Here is a 23,682-nt window from a genome sequence, read left to right as displayed (position 1 = left end):
TTTAGCAATGGCTAGAGACATAGAGAGATCTCTGAGGCAGTAATGGGGGACACCACTGAGGGGGTACAGGGGGTTCTGCATTTAGCATAGGAAGTGTAACTTTAGTACCAAATGTCACATATAGAACAAAAAGTTTGTGGCACTTCCACATATTCCTGTATCTTGCACTAGCAGGGAGCTGGTAGTTGTATGCCCCAGTATCTGAAATAACATTTTTTCTATCATATTTCTGCATACCAGCTTAGTTACTACCACATTCGACTTTCCGTGTCTAGCGGTAAGCTGTGCCCTTACATATGTTGTCAGGGTCGGGCTGGGGGTCCAGGGCCCACCGGGATTACTGTCTCAGGGCCCCCGCCCCTGCCGTACCCCACCTTCAGTGTTAGCAGCTGTCAGTGAGCATTTGAGAGACACATAGGTACAGAGGTTTTTCTGCTCACAGTGAAAGCTGCAGGGGTCTGAAGCACTTAGTTACTCTTGTCCATTGGATATCCCATGTGGCCCCCCATCAAGTCGCTGACTAAAGGTGGCCGTACACAATTAGAGGTCGCCAAACAAGCCGATCTTAACCCAATATGCCCACTAACAGCTGGGCGATATCGGGTCAATCCGAACATTCGGACCTGGGGCCGAAAGATCGGATTACAATGCTGTGAATGGGCGCCGACGGGTCACAGGACCACATCAATTAGCCAACACGGTCCTGGATCAAAGAAAAAAATCAAACTTGCCCGATCTATATCTGCCCGATTTTTGGCCTGAAATCGATTGGGGGGGACACGTTGGGAGCCCCCACACACGGGCAGATAAGATGCTGAATAGGTCTAAAGGACCCAAATCAGAAGCTTTAATCTTGCCGTGTTTGGCCACCTTAACTCAGAGTTGGAGAGCTGAAAAGCAGGAAGTAGTGTTCTGTTATATTCGACATCCAATCACTCCAGCCTTTATACATTACATTTTTGGCTAACTAACTATATTGAAAACATTTTTATTTTGCACAGCCTATTTACCCAGTGTTTTAATTTTACACTGAACTGTTCCTTTAATATATATGCTCACAATATTACCCCCAAAGCTGTCTGAAGGAAAAGAAACAGACATTTGAACTGCAGATGCGTAAAAAAAAAAAGGGGGCTCTAGGTCATCGGTGTAAAGCTGACTTCTGGTTCAGCACACAGAGGAATTCAAGTGGTCGTCACCTTTTCACATTCTGTTATGGAGCACTTTGGAAATCAGATTGAATCTCAATCTTAACTTATATAGCAGTTTGGGCGGAATTAAGTATTAAGCTAATTTGGTGTTACTGGTCCTTTCAAAAGATTTTCTCCTTAAATAGAAGTCCCTCTCATGATCGTTATCCCATGTTCTATTACTTGACTGGGCTCTTACATTTTCCATCAGCTCACCAAACGCCAAGGCAACAGTTTCAATAGAACTTATTGTTCCCAAATTGTCCATTAAATTATTCTCCATTATGGGGCACTTTCAGTGCATGGCAGAAAAGCAAACCTGTTTATGGTTAATGAATATCATATTATTATAGCTGTATCAGTATGTCTTTTCGTTCATTTCTATCTTGCCATTAATGCATTGTAATTGTGCAAGAGTAATGGTAAAAAAAAGTGATCACAGTGATCCCCCCTTGCCCCACTGACATTCATAGGCCCAGTGATTCCTTCAATCCCTACAAACATCCAGCGACACAATGAACTACCCCAAAACTTAAGGTAGAGGTTACAACCTGTACCAAACCTACAATACAAGTTGGCAACCCGGGGGATCAAGTTGCAGGTCCTGTCAATAGTCCGCCACTACAACCCATTACCACTTTCTCATGTTTGAATTTGCCGCTCACTAATCCGCAGTGGAGCGGTCACATGGTAGGATCACATCACCGTGACGTCAGGTCCTTTCCGAGGATAGGAACTAGCCGCTACCTTTGGAAATAATCACATGACAAGGGGCTGGATTATTGTTGAGGATGTATTTGCGTCGCGCATGCGCTGGGCGCAGCTAGCCTCGTCTTCTATACGCATGCGTGCTGTTGAGGAGACGGACAACCGAGTGACAGAGACGAACCGAGGAAGCAGCGGCTGAGAACGTCCCACACAGATTCGCTGAACCATCTAGGCACCGAGAGAAAGATGCAAGCTTAGTGGAGACAGATTGGCCCGCCGCGGGAATAATAAGGGATACCGGACACATGAAAACACTGACAGGCCACACACGAAACTGTTTACTCATCTCTCAGTGAGGCACTGCCTGTCTTCTTTAACCCTATTATACACACTTTCCTTCTTTTTGCAGACTCTATTATCTTTGCTCCTGACGGGCTTTTGTCTCCCCCTCCCCCATAACACTCTCACCTCTTAAAGTGTCTCCCTCCCCCACCAAGTCACTGAAGCTCCTTCTGTCCCCAAGTAGCATACTTTCACTTTTTTGGCAACACATAGCCTGACTCTCCATCTTTCAGGATCATTAGTCTGGTGCCATCACGGTTCTCTCTATGGCCTCTTTTATATGACAGATTTTGGGGCTAAGCCCCGCCCCACATCTGTGTATTGTCCCTCTCTATCATAATACCCCATTCTCAGTTGGATAATCATGGGGGAGACCAAGGTCATCTACCACCTGGATGAACAGGAGACCCCATATTTAGTGAAGTTGCCAGTCCCTGCAGAGAACGTGACCCTGGGAGATTTTAAGAGCGTCCTCAACAAACCTAACTGCAAGTTCTTCTTCAAGTCTATGGATGATGACTTTGGGTGAGTGACTGGGGATCGAGGTGGTAGAAAACATAAAAGCCAGCAATAACATTTAAAGCCACGTTTTGGAAAAATGTTATCCCCACTTGGGGTAACAGTCGTTTTTCTTAAAACTGTTCTAGGTGCCAGCGACCATGTCAGTCAGAGCGCATGCGCATAACACACTTCTGATGTCACTCACTTAATGAGCATGTTGCGGCATTCGTTTATTAAGTGTATGTGTGTGCCTAGCACTGGCAGGGGGCATTAAAAAAAAAAAAACTACTGTTAAAAAAACTTCTGTTACCTCCAACTGGATGGAGTGTGGGCTCTATTAGTCCACACCTTTGGTTGGGGATAATATGTCTAGCCAACAGGTGCCCTATAACATATATCTTTCAATGTTTTAAGTGATGTCACTTATGTGCCGTGATTGTTTGCGTTATAATAAGTAATGCATCCACCTGGTGTAAAATTTAAACACATTAGAAGTCACCAAGAAGTTCAAAAAAACTGTTTAAAATCTCCAGGCCTATTGTCTCCTGCCTTTTACAATGCTTATGTGACTTCCAATCACAGTGTATTATTCTCTATATCATTTTAATAGGTTGTTGCACATGCGTTATGTAGATATTGGAATGTTGTTCATACTGGTTATCTATTTCCCATCATTTGAGACTAATGGCACACATGGTGTTTTGACCATTGCTGTTTTGAGGCAGAAAGAGTGTGTAATTACTTGCTGGGGCATGGCGATTACTGGCAGTGTTAGGCTGTGGCCAAGTTAGTAGGCAATTTCACCCATGTATGGTCAGCTAGTCTGCTACCCAGTGAATATTTCAGCTGATGGTCTGAATAGTTTTTATTATATAGCCAACAGTGCAAGATAGGCAACTACTAATCTGTGTCTGCGTTCTAACTAAATTCCTACAGAAAACTGAAAATTTCTTTTTTTTTTTTTGATGGTGTAGAGATTTTTGGTAATTTTTAAAATTTTAAATACACCGAACTTTAATGTGAAATATCTTGTTTAGCCCATATTTATATTCGATGTTTGAATGGTTTTCATGTTTAACTCTAGGGGGGCAGATTTACTGAATGTAGTATGTTTATACATGATATATACTAGCTATAGGCCAGGGGTGTCCAAACTACGGCTCGCAATCCATTTTTAATTGGCCCGCAGCAGGTAATGATGAGCTGCTCTCGAGGCCCCCCCCCTGCCTTTCAGATCTAGGGTGTCTGGCTGAGCTGCTCCGCAGAACGTGTCTCCTTCATTATGGACCAGTGGAAAGTGCAGGAGCTGCAGGACTTCGTGCGGTTGTGTCAGAGCAACCCAGACATTTTGCACTGCCCAGAGTTCAAGTTCTTTACGGACAGGCTCATTAGGTAATGGCAACCGGGGTGCCATGCCACTTCCTACTGGACGGTTCATTTACACAGGGCTGCAGCATGGAGTCTGTACAACTAGATTCCTTGGTCCCATTCCTAATGTATACAGCTGCCTTTCATTTCTCAGGCAGGGGCTGTCATATTTGGTGCCCTCCAGCTTCAGAAAGACCTTTAGCGGCCAGTAGTACGGTGTTAGTTCTTGTACTTCCGCGTAATTTAGAGGGCTGGACTTTTGGCACTCCTGCCCCACCGTACCCCTCAGTTGTCAAGCCACTGAATTTTTTTTAGCATATATAATTAGGGCCACAGGCAGTTCATAGCAATTACATAGCTACACCAAAAGGGTAACATCTTTCTATTGATATACAACAACATAGTTGGATAAGACGTGCAGCATGTGGTGGTGGTGGCGGCCTTTTAACTCTTTCTTATAAGGCAGACTGGGGTTTATTTAGGGCCTAAATCGATAGTTAGCAACCTCGGAAGGTATATCGGTGTCAGGCTGAATGTCAAGCTGAATGGTCAGCCCCCGCACATTTTCACCTCACCAAATCTCGCCCTCGTTGCAAAAAGTTTGGACACCCCTGATATAGGCAATGGCAAATATAGACATGCAGAAGTTCCCAGCTTCACACCAACATCACATCTCTGCGGTAAACTGGCAGTTAAGCAGGTTAAAAAAAGTTAAAAGGTTGAACTTGATGGACAGGTGTCTTTTTTTTTTTTTCCCCCAACCTTATTTACTATGTTACTATGTCTGGTATCCCCTGGCAAACAATACTTCTCATGTGTCATGGACCTCATGGTTTCGACTGAACATTTTTGCATAGGTTTCCAGTTTATGTGTTCGAGCTCCTTTTTAAAATATGATTAAATATGTTTCTTTTGGCAGTTTGAGGTAAAGCAACCCCTCACCTCTTTAGAATCTGAAAAGGAAGCAGCAACTTTTGTAAAAGACAAGGCAATACAGAGTTCTGACAAGTATTCAGACCCAACTATTTCCTTTGTTATTGCATAACAAATCCTACACTGAAATTATTGAAATTGTGTTATATATTTTTATATATTTTTTTTTAATTTGTTTTTTAAACACTGAAATTAATTTTTTTTTTAATAGTGTGACATTTGTTTGTATTACATAGGCTGCATAAGTATTCAGGTTTGGGTATATGATCTGCTCTGTGCAAGGCTCAGGACCTGAAACCGCAGGTTTGAGTCCTTAAACTTGTTTTCTAACATAAATTAATTTTGCAATAACTTTTTCATTTTTGTGCTTTGAAATCAAATAATTGCAGAGGACGGTTTTCAAGTCTAGGATTTGTTACACCGCAAAATAAGAGAACTTGTCAAGTATCTCAATAGTTGTAACAGGGCACTGTATTTTGTCAGTATATAGATCTCCATTTGTCTGTTGAAACCAGATTTAGAAGTTAAGGTTCAATACATGTGCTGGTGGTTATTTAACATTTCTCTACCCTCTGAACATAGACCCATGATTATCCATTGAAATGGCATGCATTCCATTGACTCTTTTGCTAGTCATTAACAGCTAGAGCTTTGCAGCAGACCTCATCAGTATAGCAACAAATGCTAGTTCCAATGTCAATTTCAAAGAAATTCTAATCATTATTTAACAGAGCTGACCCAATTCCATCATCAAAATCAATGGCCCATCCTTATATTCATAAATGGTACAGGTGTCAGATTTTGATTTTCTCCCTCCAGAATTTTTTAGGCCCCATATCAGTCAAAAAAAATATTGTTCATTCTATGGGAAATGTCATTACTGCATAATAGGCCCCGATCCACCTAGATTGTAAACTCCACTGGAGGAGAGACTGATCTATTGATAAAGGACTGTATAAATTAGGCTATAGTAATCCGTGTAATATATGCACACTTTAATGCAGTCTGCAATTAAAAGAGTTCATTGTTTGATCACCACAGTATTTTGTGCGATGTCCACCACTATTTTGAGTTTATGATTCTATAGGACTGGCAACCCCTTTTAAATAGATTATATTTATATTAATCACAGTATAGGTGCTTGTCACTCTTTCATATATGGCAGCTCTACAATTGCACTTTAACTATATGTGGATACAAAACTTGTAAAACCTATATATAGCAAAGTCAATAACCTATAACTTTTGTTAAGTGTGAACTGGCTTTTTGGATATTTTTAGGGCACCATGAGACCATAATATGACAATTAATATTTTCATTCCGGTAAGGCTTATTTTTTTTTTTTCTTAAACCAATAACCTTGAGTGCTGTTTTATTAACAGCACTCACGTTAACAACCACACATATCAATAGATAATTTACAGCCTGTTGTTTTCTGTACTAGACATGTATTTTGAATTGATGTTGCTCCTCTTTTTACTATGCTTCTGTAAAGCTCTAGACAGACATGTATGGAATTGCTTCACAGAAGGCCATGTTCGTGTGACGATCACAAAATGTTTGTAATATGTAACCATGCCTGCCTTCCTCCCAGTGTAAACAGTGGTAAATGGCTGCTGAGTACTGGCTGTTACTGCAGTTTTAATATGTACTAGTTCATAGCAGGAGGGGCACTGTGTGTGAATAAAACTTTAGCAACCTGTTTTTAATGTTTTCAGTGTAACAGTTTCAAAATAGCATTATTAAAGCGTAAGCCATGTTTCAAATGGCTTTATATTTATTCTGCTAGCAACTTCATAGGATCCATGTGGGAAACAATTTTGCTTCAAATAGTTCAAGATTAAATAATAGCAATAAGCGCTAGAGGCAAATTTATCAAAGGTCCAATTTCGAATTCATGTGAGTTTTTAAAAACTCCCCTAAACTCCCATAAATTCGAAATTCGACCAATTGAAATTTATTTAAAAAAAATCACATTTTTTAAACTCGGATCAATGGAATCGACCTGAAAACTCGGATCGAATTAGATTTGAATTTTAAAAACTTGAATGTCAGGAAGGCTGCAAACAACTCAAAATTGATCCCTGGACCTCTCCCATTGACTTAACCAGCAATGTGGCAGGTTTTAGGTGGCGAATAGTCGAATTTGAGTTCTTAGAGTGTGATAAATTTCGAAAATCTAATTAGAATTTTGTAAAAAAACTTCCATCAAATTTGAATAATGCCCTAAAAAAATTAGAAAATTTGAATATCGAATTTTCAATTCGACCCTTGATAAATCTACCCCTTAGTTCTATAGGTGTCATTGCTATGAGCATTCTACAGTGTTGGCTTATATACCATTGCTGTGCAAGTTATGGTTGGCATTACAGACTGGGGATTTACTATAAACTTGCTAATGTTACTCTGTTGGAGAAAGGCTTGTTGTTTCAAAGCATATATGGAGCTTCTTTTCCTCACCTTGACTTCAGTCTGAATTAAATAAATCTTTGTAGATGAGGGCATATTTACCTGTTTAGATCAGATGCCCAACGTTTACTCTGTGAAAGCTGCATGTTTGCTACGTATGCCATGAGCTCTCTGCTACCTCAATTACAGTGTCAAAAAGCTTCTAGTAAGATTAGCTTATTGTTGTGCTGCTCTCCATCTTCTTTTGTTCAGAATGTAATAATCAGCCCCGTAAAAAATTAGTTTCTATAGTTTTTATAGTATCTATAACAGGCAAACCTTTCTATGACCTGAGCTGCACTCCAAAAACAGCTTTGCAGAACACACTGCTTGTGCTTGTGCAGTGTCGCATTTAAAAGATGGCCAAAACAAGATTCAAGGTAGCAAGCTCCTGTAGACAGCTTGTATCGTCTGTTATAAAACTACTGAACTTCTCTGTACAGTAAATTCAGCATATAAAATACAGCATATCAAGCCATATTCATTTTTACTGTAAGAAATACTACCCTTAAAATTGTGCTGCCCAGCACACACACATGAGCAGCATGTTGCTCTCCAACCCCTTGGATGTTGCTCCCAGTGGCCTCAAAGCAGGTGCTTTTTTTTGTATTCCAAGCTTGGAGGCAAGTTTTGGTTGCATAAAAACCAGGGGCACTGCCAAAAAGAGCCTCGATTTAGGTTGACAATACGCATAGCGGTTACTAAATGGCCAATCACAGACCTTATTTGCTGAATAGAGTAAATTCAGCATAAAAAATACAGCATATCAAGCCATATTCATTATTGCTGTAAGAAATACTACCCTTAAAATTTGTCTATTACAGTACATGGATTTTGTTGGGGATTGTCTGGCCAGCACACACACATGAGCAGCATGTTGCTCTCCAACCCCTTGGATGTTGCTCCCAGTGGCCTCAAAGCAGGTGCTTATTTTTGAATTCCAGGCTTGGAGGCAAGTTTTGGTTGCATAAAAACCAGGGGCACTGCCAAAAAGAGCCTCGATTTAGGTTGACAATACACATAGCGGCTACTAAATGGCCAATCACAGACCTTATTTGGCACCACAGGAACATTTCTCATGCTAGTGTTGCTCCCCAACTACTTTTAGTTCTGAATGTTGCTCACTGGTTCAAAAGGCTGGGGATTCCTGGTCTAGAGTGTGGGGTGTGGGTTTCAAGCATCCCCCCCCCCACAGAAGTACAAAACACCTGTAGTCATTCTGTGCAGATTGCTGTTCTTAAGCGGTCCTGTACGGCTAATATTGAAGCTGCTTTCTGACCATTTGAATGGATCATCCTGCTGTCCTGTTGGACTAAAAAAAATCTGTTCATACTGCAAAATCTATTGAAACAGTATAACATTTCCATCTGCATATATGGCATGCGGTATAGCATCAGTTGTTATTTTTGGGTAATTTTGCTTGGATACTGTGGAGAGTTGGCCAGTGTACAGCCACCTTTAAAATATATATCCTGATGCTAATAATGTAAACAGGCCCTAATCAGTTATAGATTTGGGAGACTATCATTCTGACTTCAAGGTCTATAGGCTAAACATAAAAAATAGCTACTAATGCTGTATTTTATTTACTTCGCTTATTGCATCGGCCTAGAGGTTCAGGTCTTAAAATACTTAAATGCTGGAGCTAGAGACCCAGGCTCACATCCATCTTTTCCAGTCTTAAAGGAGAAGGAAACCCTGTAGAAAAAAAAACCTGTACCCCCCGCCCCAAAATGCATCATATTTTGCTATTTGTAGTTGATCCTTAATGTAAGGTCACAAGATGTGTTTATTTCCCAAGGCCATCTATTGGTGGACTGCAGAAAGCAAAAAGGGCATATTTTGATTAGATCTCCTGCAGACCTCTGTTTTATATCTAATTGTGGTTGACCCACGGGGTCCCATGCTTTCACTTTGATACGTAATGCAGATTCTGAGAGTGTGAATGCACCAATGTAATGATAAAGAATCCCAAAACTTCTGTGCAGTATTGTGCTGTACTCATAGAAATCGCTTATAATTTTTGTAGTCAGTGGACACTATTGCTTGGTGTCATGCATTGGCATATAAATAAGAGTTCAATGATATAGAGTCAATCTGAAAGCAAATGGGTGGTCCTGTGGTCAGTGGACCTTGTTGCCATACTGCCTCATGTCGTCAATTTATTTCTATTCAATACAGTTCTTTGCAGCCATTGTTAGAAGAATCAGTGACAGACAGACATTGGTGTTTTTCTCTGCCAGTATCAGATGCTTACTATTTGCATCAGGGTGTGAGTAGTTAGACCAAACTTTGTTAAACTCAAAATGGATTGCACATGTCGTTTAAGAGAAGCACACAGCTCTTCCATATCATATGAACTTGTTTGATGTGGCCTTTAGTCTGGTTTTGTGTGCAGAAGCTCACAAAGCTGTTTAGCACTGCTGCTAGGGTTCCAAGTTGGCCAAATATACTTGCAATTCTATAATGCAAATTAAATGGTGGGTTATTTATAGAGATGGCTAATAGATTTTTACTACATTAAAGGAGAAGCGGTTTATTGCCAATAGATTAGCCATAATAGTGCAAGCTATAATGCTATATTTATTCTGCAGAACGTTTTATCATACCTGAGTAAACCGCTCTAGAACTTTCTCTGTTTGTTTAGGATAGTAGCTGCCATATTAGCTTGGTGTAACATCATTTCCTCTCCCTGCTCACTGATAGCTCTGGGATCAGATTACAGCAGGGAGAGGAAGAGAGAAGCAAACTGAGCATGCTCAAGCCCTAGCCTTGGAGGTTTATGCTGAAAACAGGAAGTCTGAAACATAAGCCCATGTGTACACAAAAGAAGGAAAGAAATGCAGTGTTTCTTTTGACAGGACTCAGAGCAGCATTACTTTGAGGGTTTACTGTTGTATTTATATATACCTAGCTTTTTAATTTTAGCCTTTCCTTCTCATTTAAAGCTACTTAATACAAACTGCAATATTAAGTTGTTTTCAATGCATTAATGATTAATATTGCAGTTTTGAGATATCTCTCAATGGCATATGTGTTTTTTGTTATTGGAATTACTTATGATATTTGATCTAGTTCCCAGGGCTAATCCTTGAACTTTAAAGAAAGGCAGTAGGATGTTCTGGGAAAGCTGAGACATGTTAAAAAATGCAGGTGAAAGCTTAACTTTATACATGCCTGAAGATCAGAGAGTTAAAGAATGCCATTTGGAACACAATGCATTTTAGCAACATAGTGACAGCTACACAAAAGTAATATGATATTATTGTATTCCCTAAATGTTAAGCATTATAGCACACCAAGAAGCCTGTTTAATAACTTTCAGATATGTTTTTGTGAGTGTATTCAAGAAAAGAAACGTGTATTTTGAAAAAAAACATTTTGATTCTAAAGAAAATTTTCAACCATTTTTCTAGTTTTGCAACTAGTTACAAATAAATTTTTAGATTTCTTTCTGGATTTAGTGTGTTAGCTAGTCAAGTGGATAGTTCAGGCATTTCAAACTCAGAATAATCAGGGAGAGTTTAAAGCAGTGGTCCCCAACCAGTGGCTCATGAGCAACGTGTTACTCTCTGACCCCTGGGATACTGCTCCCCATGGCCTCAAAGCAGGTGCTTCTTTTTGGATTCCAGGCTTGGAGGCAAGTTTTGGTTGCCTAAAAAACAGCTGTACTGCCAAGCAGAACCTCTTGTAGGCTGCCAGTCTTCATAGAGAGACTACCAAATGGTCAATTACAAATCTTATTTGGTACCTCCAGGAACATTTTTCATGCTTGTGTTGCTCCCCAACTTCTTTTACATCTGAATGTTGCTCACAGTTAAAAAAAGGTTGGGGACCCCTGGTTTAAAGTGATAGTTTATTGTTTGAGGCAGAATAACCTCACTTTAGATTTTGTGTAAAGAAAAAGACCTTTAGGTAAAAACGTTTCTCGCATAAATGTTTATTTCTGTCTTTCTGTGTTGCCTCCTGTAAATGGGACTAGGTGCAAGCAACAAGTAAAACTATCCTATTGACCATTATAAAATGACAGGATTCATACAACATTTTGTGGCTTTTAGAGCATTATTTCTCTGCTCTGCAGCTTACTCCAGCAAATGTTAGTTGCTATGCCACCTTATACTCTACACTACTTTGCTAAAAAAGGTGCTTCACCAAATGGTTTCAGTTGACTGTGGGACTAGTTGTGAGGTCTGGTGCTCAGGTTGGTCCTGGAAATGTGTTGATAGGTACTCAAGGAATCTTTCAATGTGTCACTTCCCAACACATATTCTACTGGCAGTAGGTCTCAGTAACTGTAGTGATTCCTTGGCAGTAATCTTCAACCTGAATAGCCCCATCTATTTTTGAACTACCCTCCCTCATCAACATTGCAGCTGCTGTCTGTCTTGCTGAGAGATTTAGCACTATTCCAACAAGTGATGCATATACAATTTTATTTTAACACACAGCTTTCCCATTACTGCCTGCTTACTGCCATTCCTTCAGATTGTTTGCTGTATTTGTCACTTTCTTAATTTTCCCTATACATACTATTAAAACATTGCAGTTTTAAATAGTGCAGGACTATTTCATATTGCTGGGAACACAATAAAGGGCCCAAAGGGCAGGTTTTCTATTGAATGGGGAGAGTCTGGATGTGAACTGGGCTCTCTATTTTTTTAAAAATTTTACCAACTTTGTAATTCTAAAATTGATCTGCAAAATAAAATCAGATTTCCACCTTTTCCTTGTTTCATTAAACCCTTTATCGCTGAGTTTCATCATGGTGAATCTGTACCTTGTGTGTAAAAGACAACTTTTCATATCATGGTATAGTAAACAATATATCTGGTTGTGGACACAAAATACTCATAGCCCGCACTTAAGAGGTTATTTATCCATTTTTTTTTCTTATTTTTTAAGTAAAAAAAAAGTCAGACCAAACTAGGATCCATTATTTGACCTTATTTATGATTGAAAAAACTCGGCCCAAAAGGCTCAAATTTTTCCTGAAATTGCTCAAACCCCCCCCCCCCCCCCCCCCCGAATTTTTAGGATTTTTCCCCGAAAGTCGGCACAGAGCATGACCTTTGCCATTGACTTGTACATGACCCCAACAGCTTGGAGATGGCGTATTTGTGTGGATTCGGACTTTAAGCAGCCTCTGGGTATTATAAAACAAAAATTTGAAAACCTTTTTTAGGATTATATAGTACAAAAACTTTGAATGCTTAAAATTTTTGTCATTCGGACTTCAATACATAACCCCCCCCATGGTGTTTTATTAAGATTTAGTTTTTTTTCTGCCAGTACTTTGTGTAAAAAGGTTAGGCTCTATAGAGCATAAGAAATCTTTGGCTGCACATAGGCGAGGTGTCACTACATCAATTCCAATAGTTTTCCTTCCAAAATGTTTTTGTTTTTTAAAGGTTATAATGAGTCAAAAGAAAAATGGTTTATCCAAGCAAACATAAGAACACACACTTTCCTACACTATGGTTAATCAAAAAACTATTTAAAAAAATCTTAAATTCCATTTGATTGAAATCAATCATTTGCCTATGTTTTTATGGACCAACTCAAGCTACGAGTTTGGAGTAAGGCAGCCAGGTCACTTGCAAAATTTGGTGTGTGTAATCGCTTCTTCAGATCTGCTTGATTTCGATTCTAGCCGGCGGGAAGGCAGTTCGGGGAGATAAGTCGCCCAAAGAATAGACGATTTGTCGTCAGGCGACCAATCTCCCCGAAGCTCCACGTGTCTCTGCCCTTAAGCTGGCCATAGACACAAAGTTCCGATCATACGAATCCTCGATTCGTACAATTTTTGGATAATGTGGGGAGTGTCCCGTCATTTGCCGATCGGTCGTTCAGTCCATCGGACAGTTTAAAAGATTTTTGCCGGATGACGATCATATCTCTGCATGTATTGCCGATCTAACGATCTTCAGTGGGAGACTGTCACTGTCAGCTTTGTCGGACAAAAACTATGCTGGTGTGATGTTGATGTGGGGCAGAACATCGGCTGATCTGTTGTTTACTGCTTTGTTTGATCTGAATGGTTAGTGGCAGGTCGGGAGATGAGGATGTACAATCGTTCGCCCGATATTGCAGGGAAATCTTGGCATCTGTAGCCAGCTTTACTCTCCTTGCAATTTTTTTAGTTCGTTTACTGGAGCACCTTTTTAACCTGAGTCAATAATGTGAATAGTTAAACCGAGCAAATGGGAATTGAAGCCACTCTATGTTTGGTACTTGAGAGGCAGATAATTAGGTTACCAGAAACAACTCCACTCATCAAGTCGTTTGTTTTGTCTTGCCATAGAGAAAAATGTAAATTGCCAGCTACAACACACACAATGCTATTATAAATCACCTGTAGTCCCAAAACCCGAGACCCGTTTTGGAGGATTTTTCAGAATTAGCATGGCTATTCAGAAGTAGTGAAAATACACAAGGAAATCAGTTGCCACTATAGTATGCAAATTCTTGTGTGCGCGGCATGTCGTAATTACGTAAGAACGTATGGAAGTAATTTGTAGGGCGGCAAATCTGCTTTCTTTGTTCCAGTGACCACACGCTCACTCTTCATTCGCATACAAAGATACGCACAAAACTCGTGCGACAATATGCCGTAGAAAATGCCATTTTAAAGCAGAAGGAAACAAATGATAGGTACCCCCAAGTCATTGTATTTACTTACCTGAAACCCCGGGCCGGGGTTCCTATCAGCAGAAAACTGCACCAGCCCTGGGTTCTTCCAGCGAGCACCACAAAGCGATCCTCTTTCAGCTTCTTCTTTCTTCTAGCGGCTGCGCATGTGCAGTAGAACAGAAAGCCAAACTTTAAATAAAAAGTCAGCTATTTCGTTCTACTGTTCATGCATTTGCCCTGGGAAATTTGATGAAAGAAGAAGCTGGAAGAGGATCGCTCAGTGGTGCTCGCTGGAACAACCCTGGGCCGGTGCAGTTTTCTGCTGATAGGAACCCCGGCCCGGGGTTTCAGGTAAGTAAATACAATGACTTGGGGGTACCTATCATTTGTCACCCCAAGTGGAAGAAGACTTTCATTCTCCTTTAAAGCATTTCTTTGACACAGATAGGCTTGTTGATCTTGTTAAAGAACGTCCAGCCCGTGTGGGAGGTGAAAGCAACGTGATGCACTATGGAATGCAAATTGCTTGAAAGCCAAAGTTGCCTGAAATCTTTTCTTGAATAAAGACGATAGCCTTGTTGCTGAAACTTGCTTTTTAAAAATCACCGGCGACAAATCAACCCATGTGTCATTACCCTTTTTTTGAACAATCCCTATTCATTACATTCATGCTGAACAAGGTGGAATACTGAGAAATTGAACATTATATACAAGCCTCTCCCTTTTTCATCTTTGTTGTGTCTGTTTTGAAATTATTTTGAACAAGGGTTGTGTACAGCCCCTAAAACCTAGTATTCTTATGGAGTGTCTGATGTCTGCTTTATAAATGTGCCCTGCTGCTGTTTTGAGGTTGCCCCCATGATTCACTGCAGTTTTTTTTATAGAAACCATATTTGCACTTTTGAAGCAGACTCAGTTTCTACTAGTGTAGGGCAACCATAGTTTATATTATATATGTAAAATCCTTTGATCCTTTTTTTTTGTGTTGTGTGTGTGTGTGTGTAGTGTAGTGTTATGTTTCAAATGCATAAATATTGAACTTCATTAAAAAACAAAGCAGTGCTGTCTTCCCTTTTACCATATGTGCATATATTATTTTCAGCAGTCATTACTTGTATAGTGAGTCTTGCCTGATTATATGTGTGTAACAATGAACCAGCCTTACTTTTTAAAGCCTAGCACTGTAATAAGAATGCAAGTATGCCATGTGTACAAGAAAGAATAACACAATGGACAGGTGCCTGTATTGCCTAAACACCAGATCATCACTCCTTTGACAGCTGCTTGGTCACGAAGATAAAGTATCAGACTCACTGACACTTCAATACTGATCTCTTACCCCTCATTGTAGTTGGGGGAGGGTCATCCATAGCAGCTTGTGAATGAACAGCTGGGCGTCTGGTCGTTCTGGGGGTTGTGTGTATAATTTAAAAGGCTCATGTTAGCTTAGTACTGTGTCTAGAAGATACCACTAGCATTGCAGCATATGTACTCAGCTTTGTTTGCTGTAGTGAGAATTTAAAATTGTAGTGCCGTGTAAGGGCTATGTCACACATAGCGTTTTTACACCGCGCTATTACAAAGTTCCAACGTGGCATAAAAAGACAAATACATGTTACATGCTGATATCCATAAAAAATACCAGAATGGGATATGCCTGGACTGCTGGTGCATGCGGCATATAGAGAGGTAGCGTATTTGTAGATGGTTACTAAATATACACTGTGTATTACATGGAATAGGGTTGCCACCTTTCGTCCAGTTAAACTCCGGACTGGGGGCGGGACCGCAATGTCCTGGGGGCAGGATTATTACATTGCAGGGATGGGTCGCCGGGGGTGGGGCTATGATGTGGTGATCGGCGATTGGTCGATCGCCGCATCAATCACAGGGAATCCTGCCAGGTTTTCCTAATTTGGAAAACCAGAAGGACCTGAAAGGCCCAGAATCTCTGGCATGCTCTGTTTAGCATTATACAACTTTTTTATTTTTTTTGTTACTTTTTTGAAACGTGTTACTGGCATCCAATTCAAAAGCAGCATATAGTTTTCAATAACATTTATCCTTTTCACCATCTGAAATGTTGTCTTTATACTGTTTTTAAATATTTATTACATTTTTATTTACCTATAATGCAAACATTTTCCTTATAATTAATGAGAAATTGTGCCCATACTCTGTATTGCTTGTATCACCATTGTGCCAAATGTGTCAGAATAGATGCAATTGTGCTTGCTGCAAATGATTGCAGCTAGCATTATCAGAGTGGGGTTACGTTACTTTCAGACAATGTGTCATTTGCATCCATTTTACTGGATTCAAGTCTGGTGCACTTATTGACGCAACCTATCATAGGAACTCGGGAGGTACCTCCAGGTCCTGGGTGGAGACATGTCTCCCCAGTGTCAATAGGTTCTGTCTTGCATAATTAAGTCGTTTAGACAATTGACAACCATGTGAATTTGCTGGATTATGTTTGGATTCACAAGTACTTTTTGCAACAATATGGACTTTCTGTTGGAGGGATTTTAGAGCACTGGCATATGAGTTTGTAAAACAGTGCTGTTTGTGCCATGAGGCAAGGTGTAAAAAATTGCTTTTGTGACACAGCATAGACCAAGTGATTAAAAGGAAAATCAACGCACAAAAAAAGAAGTAGAGAAAGGTAGTTATGGGGGGTGGGAAGGGAATAAGATGGTACACAGTATAAGCATAGGATTAAAAAGTGCTGAATAGGATGCACCAAATCCAAAATTTGTGATTTGTCAGAACCATTAGTGTTCACTCAAACTAAGTAATGTTGAGATTTTGTAAAATACAAAAGAGAAGAGCAAAAGCAGAAGGGCTTTTAATAACAGGAGATTGTTTTTCTTAATTTTCTTCTTTTTCCTTTCATTAATAACCACAATTCAGCACAGCTATTCTGCATTCTTGAAATTGAGGTTTAAAGTTTCGAGTTATGTGCATTACTGTGACAAATTCTTACATTGATTGCTTCTAAAACTGTAAAAATTGCTCTGATACAGTGTTGCAGCTTTAAGCTGGCCATAGACGCAAAGATCTGATCGTATGAATCCTCGATTCATACGATTTTCGGACCGTGTGTGGAGAGTCCCTCGGAGGTCGGTCGTTTGGACGATCGGCCATGTTAAAAGATTTCTGTCGGCTGCCGATAATATCTCTGCATGTATTGCCGATCGGATGATTTTCAGTGGGAGACTGTCACTAGCTTTTGTCGGACATAAACTTTGGTACAGGGCAGAACATCGGCTGATCTGTTCTTTTTCTAAACTGAAGGTTAGTGGCAGGTCGGGAGATGGGGAATCCTCGAACAATCGGATCTTTGCGTCTATGGCCAGCTTTACTTCTGCACTACATTGCTCAGTTTTGAGGTTGCTGTCATGCAGAGTATGAACACTGCTAAGTTTAAAATCCTGAGAGAAATTGTTTCAGAAAATAGGATCTATTTTGTTTTTGTTCTGCGATGTTGTTCATTCTTGATTAATTATATTTTTAATATTCATTTTGTTTTGTGGTTTAGACCAAGGTGATAACTTTGACTATTAAGTTATTCAATGCCTCTGTCTACTTTTTACAGGGTAGTTAAAGAAGAAATTTCTGATGACAACGCTAAGCTGCCATGCTTCAATGGAAGAGTTGTGTGTTGGGTGAGTTAATCTTGCATTGTTATAGAATATGACAGACATAGTATCAGACATAAAATCATGCACCTTATGTCTAGTGAAGATGCATGCAAAAATTTAAAGCACATCCCCAGTGAGTATAGTATATTACCTGATACCTCAGCCAGTTTGCCTGTTAGCAGAAAACTGCCCCAGCCTGAGGTACTTTTGTGTGAGCCTCATGGAGCACTCAAGACCAGACAAGAGAGACTTAGCTTGACCAACTTTTTGAAAAATTTCAGGATCAACAGCATAGGTTCTATAACGTAAATAAGGTTCTATGGGGTATATTTATCAAAGTGTGAAGTTTATAGTGAAGTTCCGCCACTAGAGTGAAATTCTGCCACTTTCCATTCATTTCTATGGGATTTTTAAAGGCATATTTATCAAAGGGTGAACTTTCACTTTCACCCATTGATAAATATGCCTTTCAAAATCCCATAGAAATGAATTGTGAGCTGCGGAATTTCACTCTAGTGGCAGAATTTCACTCTTTGATAAATTTACCTCTGTGTCTAAAGGAAGACTGTTCATCTTAACTGATTGTATATGGTTTTGTTTGCAGGAAGAGCAAAAGGCCAAAATATAGCCTAATATGGCAAAAGCATATTATTGTGAATATTCGCCAGTGTTGCGCTTATTATGACATTATTATGACAGCTAGCCAAAAGGGCACATAAAGCCTATCATACACCTTTTTCCCCAGATTCTCAAATGTGCATGATTGTAGTTTACATTATTAGAAGTCGGAGTTGGTACATTTTTGCCAACTTCGACTCCAGTTACCCAAAATTGCTTCCAACTTCAACTCCACAGCTCTGCTTTCCACAGAATAAAAATACCTATTTACAAGGGGCAAGGATGGATTACTGTTGTGCTAAGTAGGGGTTTAAAGAATACCTTATCCATAAAACCCAAAATAACTTTTAAAGGTGTTTCACAAGCCAAAAACATTATAGTCTGACAAAGGTAAATCTGTCTATACCTGTATAATAAAGGCCCCAAAAGCTTGATAAACTTTAGGCTTTTTAGTCAATATTAGCTATTAGTAGGGTGAGCAATAATGAATATTTCACTTCAGTATAACCTCTTTTCTCATGAATAAAAGTTATACGAATAGGGTTTGTACTGTACATTTTAGTTTATTGCTTTAATCACAAAAAAGTAGTGCCCAAAAAAAGTAGTTTTTTGAGCTGATGTATTGAATATTTTTGCAAAAACCCTACTAGTCCTGCCCATTCCTTTCTGTCTCATTTCCAAAGCAGTGCAGGTCAGCAGCTAAAATGATCTTATAGGGAACTGAAGTCTTTTTTTTTTTTTGTGACTACAGTGCTTCTGGCAGGGACTAGAAGAACACGCCCACCCCTCATTTGAACTTGGATGGGGACTGTAGCAGCTCTATAGGGAGTTCCAATAAAGGTTTTGGTTTTGAAGATTGTATTAATTTTTAGCTCAAAGATAAACCAGCACCATATATTAACAAAAACCACAGATTTGTTTGTGATTAAAACAATATTTTATTAAAAAGTATGTTTGACATAAGTCCTATTCATTAAACTTACACTGAATAAAATTATATATGCCCCTTTAATGTGATGTATACTGTCATGTTAGTATACATCACAGTGTGTTATTTAGGTTCTAAACTGGTGCTTAGTTACTGTTCTGGGTATGTAGTGTACAGTTCTGGTAAAGGTAATGATTTTCAATGTGCAGCCACAGTTCTTACACAAAGCACCAGTTGTGCTTGGCAAAGGTAGCAATCCTTTCCAGATTAAGCTACTAGACTTTGGTTCTGGCTGAAGGCCTAGTAAGATTGAGTCGGTGTGCCATAGACTAAGGCTCTTAGTGTGCCATAGACTAATTGAGCTATATTGTTGTTAAAAATCTCTTAGGGCTATGGCAAACACCTTTTTTTTTATTTGATGAGAAGCCTGTTTGACTTTAGCCTAATGGGCAACATGCTATTCTAATATTTGTATTAGCTGGGTAAAAATGCTCATATGACCTCTTCGCTGGTTATGGATAATCCACAAGTACTCTTGGGTTCTTATAAACTAGGAATAGCTTAATTTAAAAATATTAAATCCACAAGTTCAGCAAAAAAGTATAAGGCTTAAAATTTTAATACAACTTGGAGGAACCACCAAGAACTACATCCTGACCCATTTCTTCTTTCCTTTCCCTTTTTGCGTAATGTTTGTAAGATCAGATTTTAGTTTGTGCAGTATTCATTTGTGGTAAACTATAAACCCCTTTTGAGAATATAACCAGATCCAGATCTGCAAATAAACTGTGGTCAGGTTATTTTCCTTGATACAGCATGCTTCTAAATATGTGAAATGCACAGCTGTGTTTGAATATTTACTATAACAGCCACCATTCTTTCCAAAGCTTGTATCTGCTGATGGTTCACAGTCTGATGCCGGCTCTGTGTGTGCTGATATCCAGTCGGATTTACCTCCACCAATTGAGCGAACTGGTGGAATTGGGGATTCTCGGCCCCCATCATTTCAGTAAGTGTATACAATTTAATTATTTCAATTCTCAAATGTATAAATATATACATAGACAGACATTTTCTATATTAACATTAAAGAAAATTGGAAAATATTCTCACGCATTTGTACATAAATGCCCAGAAAGGATGGTAGCGATACAAATATATATATAAAAGTTATTGTATTTTGATTATTTTGCGCAAAGGGACACCGGACACTAGTAATGTGGATAAATTGTATTTGTAATCAGGAGAATAATTCTCTAAACAATATTGCTGTCATAATATTGATTTATCCATTTGCAGTTCAGTAAATAGTACACTGCAAAAGTAATCACATCCTTGAACAGTAATTGTAAATCCTACGATAAGGGGCAGATTTATCAAAGGTCAAAATTAAATCTTTTTTTTTTTTTTTTAATGTCAAATTTGACTAAATTAAATTTCAAGATTGGTTGAATTTGGAATTTATGGGAGTTTAGGGGAGTGTTTAAAAACTCACATGAATTCGAAATTAGACCTTTCACAAATGTGCCTCCCAATATTGTGATGCTTCATATTTCATAGCACTGGGATTATTTTATTGTTACTGTTTCTGCTGTTTGGCAGTGTCCAGGTGTGCTTGCACTTCATTCTATTAGAGTAGTGGCTTTATTTAGACCAGTGTTAGCCAGAGCTCATGATATGGTTGACTTGTGCACCTTTACTAAATTCTCATTTTATTCTGGACTCTGTTGCCTCTTACAAGACTCATTGTTTGTGTAGAAATGTTCTAAAAGTACCATCCAGGTTCTAGGTAGTTTCTTCTTTCTGTTAACTGAACTAACCGAGTCCATTAAGATGTCCAAACCTTGCATATTGTTGTTCCAGGGTTAATTTTTAACCATGGTGCTGTCTGCATGGAATATGTATATTCACATAGAAATCACATAGAAATGCTGCTGTGATTGCTTAATTGGCACAAACCCGTCTGTTAAGTGTCAGTCAACTGGAAACCACATTTCAGGGTGTAAATCCCGTGTCAACCACCCATTATTAATGTTTTTATTCAATTAATACGAGTATGGGATCCATTATACAGAAACCCATTATCCAGAATGCTCAGAATTATGGAAAGGCCATCTCTGATACATTCCATTTTATCTAAATATTCGAAATCTTTAACAATTATTTAGTTTTTCTCTGTAATAATAAAACCGTGGCTTGTACTGTACTTGATCCAATAAATAAGATATAATTAATCCTTTTTGGAATCAAAACCAGCCCATTGGGTTTATTTGACGTTTACACAATTTTGTAGTAGACTTAAAGTATTGAGATCCAAATTATGGAAAGATCCATTATATAGAAAGCCCCAGATCCCGAGCATTGTGTATAACAGGTCCCTTACCTGTTTGTAATCAATTGTAATACATCTGACACTATTTAACCACATTGGCTTGTCCCCATTTTGCAATAGTTTCTTATGCATTGTTTGATTTCTCTTGTTAGCAGAGGCCATGATGAGCACATGACTTTGCGAGAATGCTGTGTTCCTCTATCTTTACATAGGTTTCAGCATTTTCCCAAGACAAAAAAAAAACACTAGGCAGGAAAACAATTGGCTGTGTGGGAGAGAAAAATAAATAAATCTGCTCCTTCCCAACCCATCTACACCACAATAACTGACCTCAAACACTGTGCATAATCCACTCTGTGTATAATGTGGGTAGGTGCGGGGTCAGAAAGGATCCGGGTGGCAAGGAAAAACAGCTGGGCGATATTCCCGGCCAAAATAGCCTGGGGAGAACACAAGTTTCAGCTTGGCTTCTACCAAACTTTTTGCAATTAAAATGACATCAAGAATGTAAAGTACCACCCTGGTTATAGTAACTGCATTGTATGTGAAATGAAACACAAAACCTATGTGCTATTTATATTATCACATTGTTATCTCCCTTTTAGTCCAAACACCCGAGGCAGCCAGGAGAACTTGGACAATGAAACAGAGACCGATTCTGTCGTTTCAGCTCGTCGAGAGAGACCAGGAAGGAAGGAGTCATCTGAACATGGTAGGGCACATATCTCTGAATTTACATTTTCTCCAAATTCTTTCTCTGGATCTTCAAGACCCTTAAGTATGAATTTATAGATATTTTAATGGTAGGAATATGAAAGGTTAAATAGGTTATTGTGATGTGGTATATGTCCCATGAATATGAGTATTTCATGCCTGGAAAGACCTTTTTTAAACTGTATGGGTAATATATTATTTTTATAATAAAAAAAAAGAGTTATGAGAGTGTTTACATTTTCCTTAAATTTTGTACCTTTAAATTGTTTTGCAAAAGGAAGTGTGAGTTATTTGCCACTTGCCGCTTTGCTTTTCATTATGACAGCTTTACCTTGCTCTAAATATAATGTTGCTTGCATTTGGTAGTGCTGTGCTTAGAGCTGGGCAGCACGTTGGCTTCTCTTGGAAGTAGAATAGTGCATATCAATGCAGATAATAGCTAGCCAGACAGCTTGTTAGTGAAAGCATCCACACCGCCTCTTGTAGTGGGCCCTAAAGGCACCAAAACAGGGGCAGTATCACCTACTTGCAGTTCTACTGTTATACCAAATACACAGGATGGCCAAGTGCTAATATGTTTCTTCATTTACTTGTGCTAAATCTTTTCTGCTACCCAACAGTGCGTGTGAAACAAAACCAATGAGTGCTCCAAAAGAACTAAAACACATTTACCATATTCTGGGGTACACACAAAATATAATGCACCATTCGTCTGAATCAAGGATACAGTGCATAACTAATATATCTAACATTTTTCTCATTCTATGAATTACGGGTTTCACCATTTTAAAGGCGAAGGAAAGCTCCAAGAAATTTTATTGCAGATTAGCCACAATAGTGCAAGCTAGAACGCTATATTTATTCTGCAGAATGCTTTACTATACCTGAGTAAACGGCTTTAGACTAGAAGCTGCCATATAAGCTTGGTGTTACATCACTTCCTGCCTGAGCCTCTCCCTGTTCACTTACAGCTCTGAGCTCAGATTACAGCAGGGATGGGAGGAGGGAGGGGGAGAGGAGCAAACTGAGCATGCTCAAGCCCTGCCCTGGAGGTTTAAACTGAAAACAGGAAGTCTGATTCAGAAGCCCATGTGTACAAAATAGAAGGAAAGAAATGCTGTGTTTCTTTTGACAGAGGACTCAGAGCAGCATTACTCTGAGGGATTACTGGTGTATTTATATAGACCTTTCTGAAAAAGCTTACTTAATTTTAGCCTTTCCTTCTCCTTTAACAAAGTTATTTTACACTAACCAGTTTATATTCTGCATAAACTGAACTATATGACACTTGCATTTTGACTTCTGGACTATTTATTAGACACATTA

At 39.1% G+C, this 23,682-nt stretch overlaps 1 protein-coding gene across 3 annotated transcripts in view; it reads left to right on the top strand.

The window, feature by feature from the left end:
* The first annotated feature begins 1,960 nt into the window (after nt 1-1,960).
* LOC108718034 (segment polarity protein dishevelled homolog DVL-3-like) overlaps nt 1,961-23,682 on the top strand; it is a 46,346-nt gene continuing 24,624 nt past the window's right edge. For 2 of the 3 annotated variants that reach the window (XM_018265586.2, XM_018265588.2), the window contains exons 1-4: nt 1,961-2,765; nt 17,719-17,788; nt 20,198-20,319; nt 22,248-22,354. In XM_018265586.2, coding sequence (XP_018121075.1) covers nt 2,605-2,765; nt 17,719-17,788; nt 20,198-20,319; nt 22,248-22,354 — 460 coding nt within the window. In that variant the 5' untranslated portion in view covers nt 1,961-2,604. The remainder of the gene's footprint in view (nt 2,766-17,718; nt 17,789-20,197; nt 20,320-22,247; nt 22,355-23,682) is intronic. The other variant, XM_041564745.1, reaches the window with a different exon arrangement.

Source organism: Xenopus laevis, chromosome 5S (assembly GCF_017654675.1).
Source record: "Xenopus laevis strain J_2021 chromosome 5S, Xenopus_laevis_v10.1, whole genome shotgun sequence".
NCBI lineage: Eukaryota > Metazoa > Chordata > Amphibia > Anura > Pipidae > Xenopus > Xenopus laevis.
Note: the sequence above shows the minus strand (reverse complement) of the source record. Positions and strands in the feature narration are given on the sequence as shown.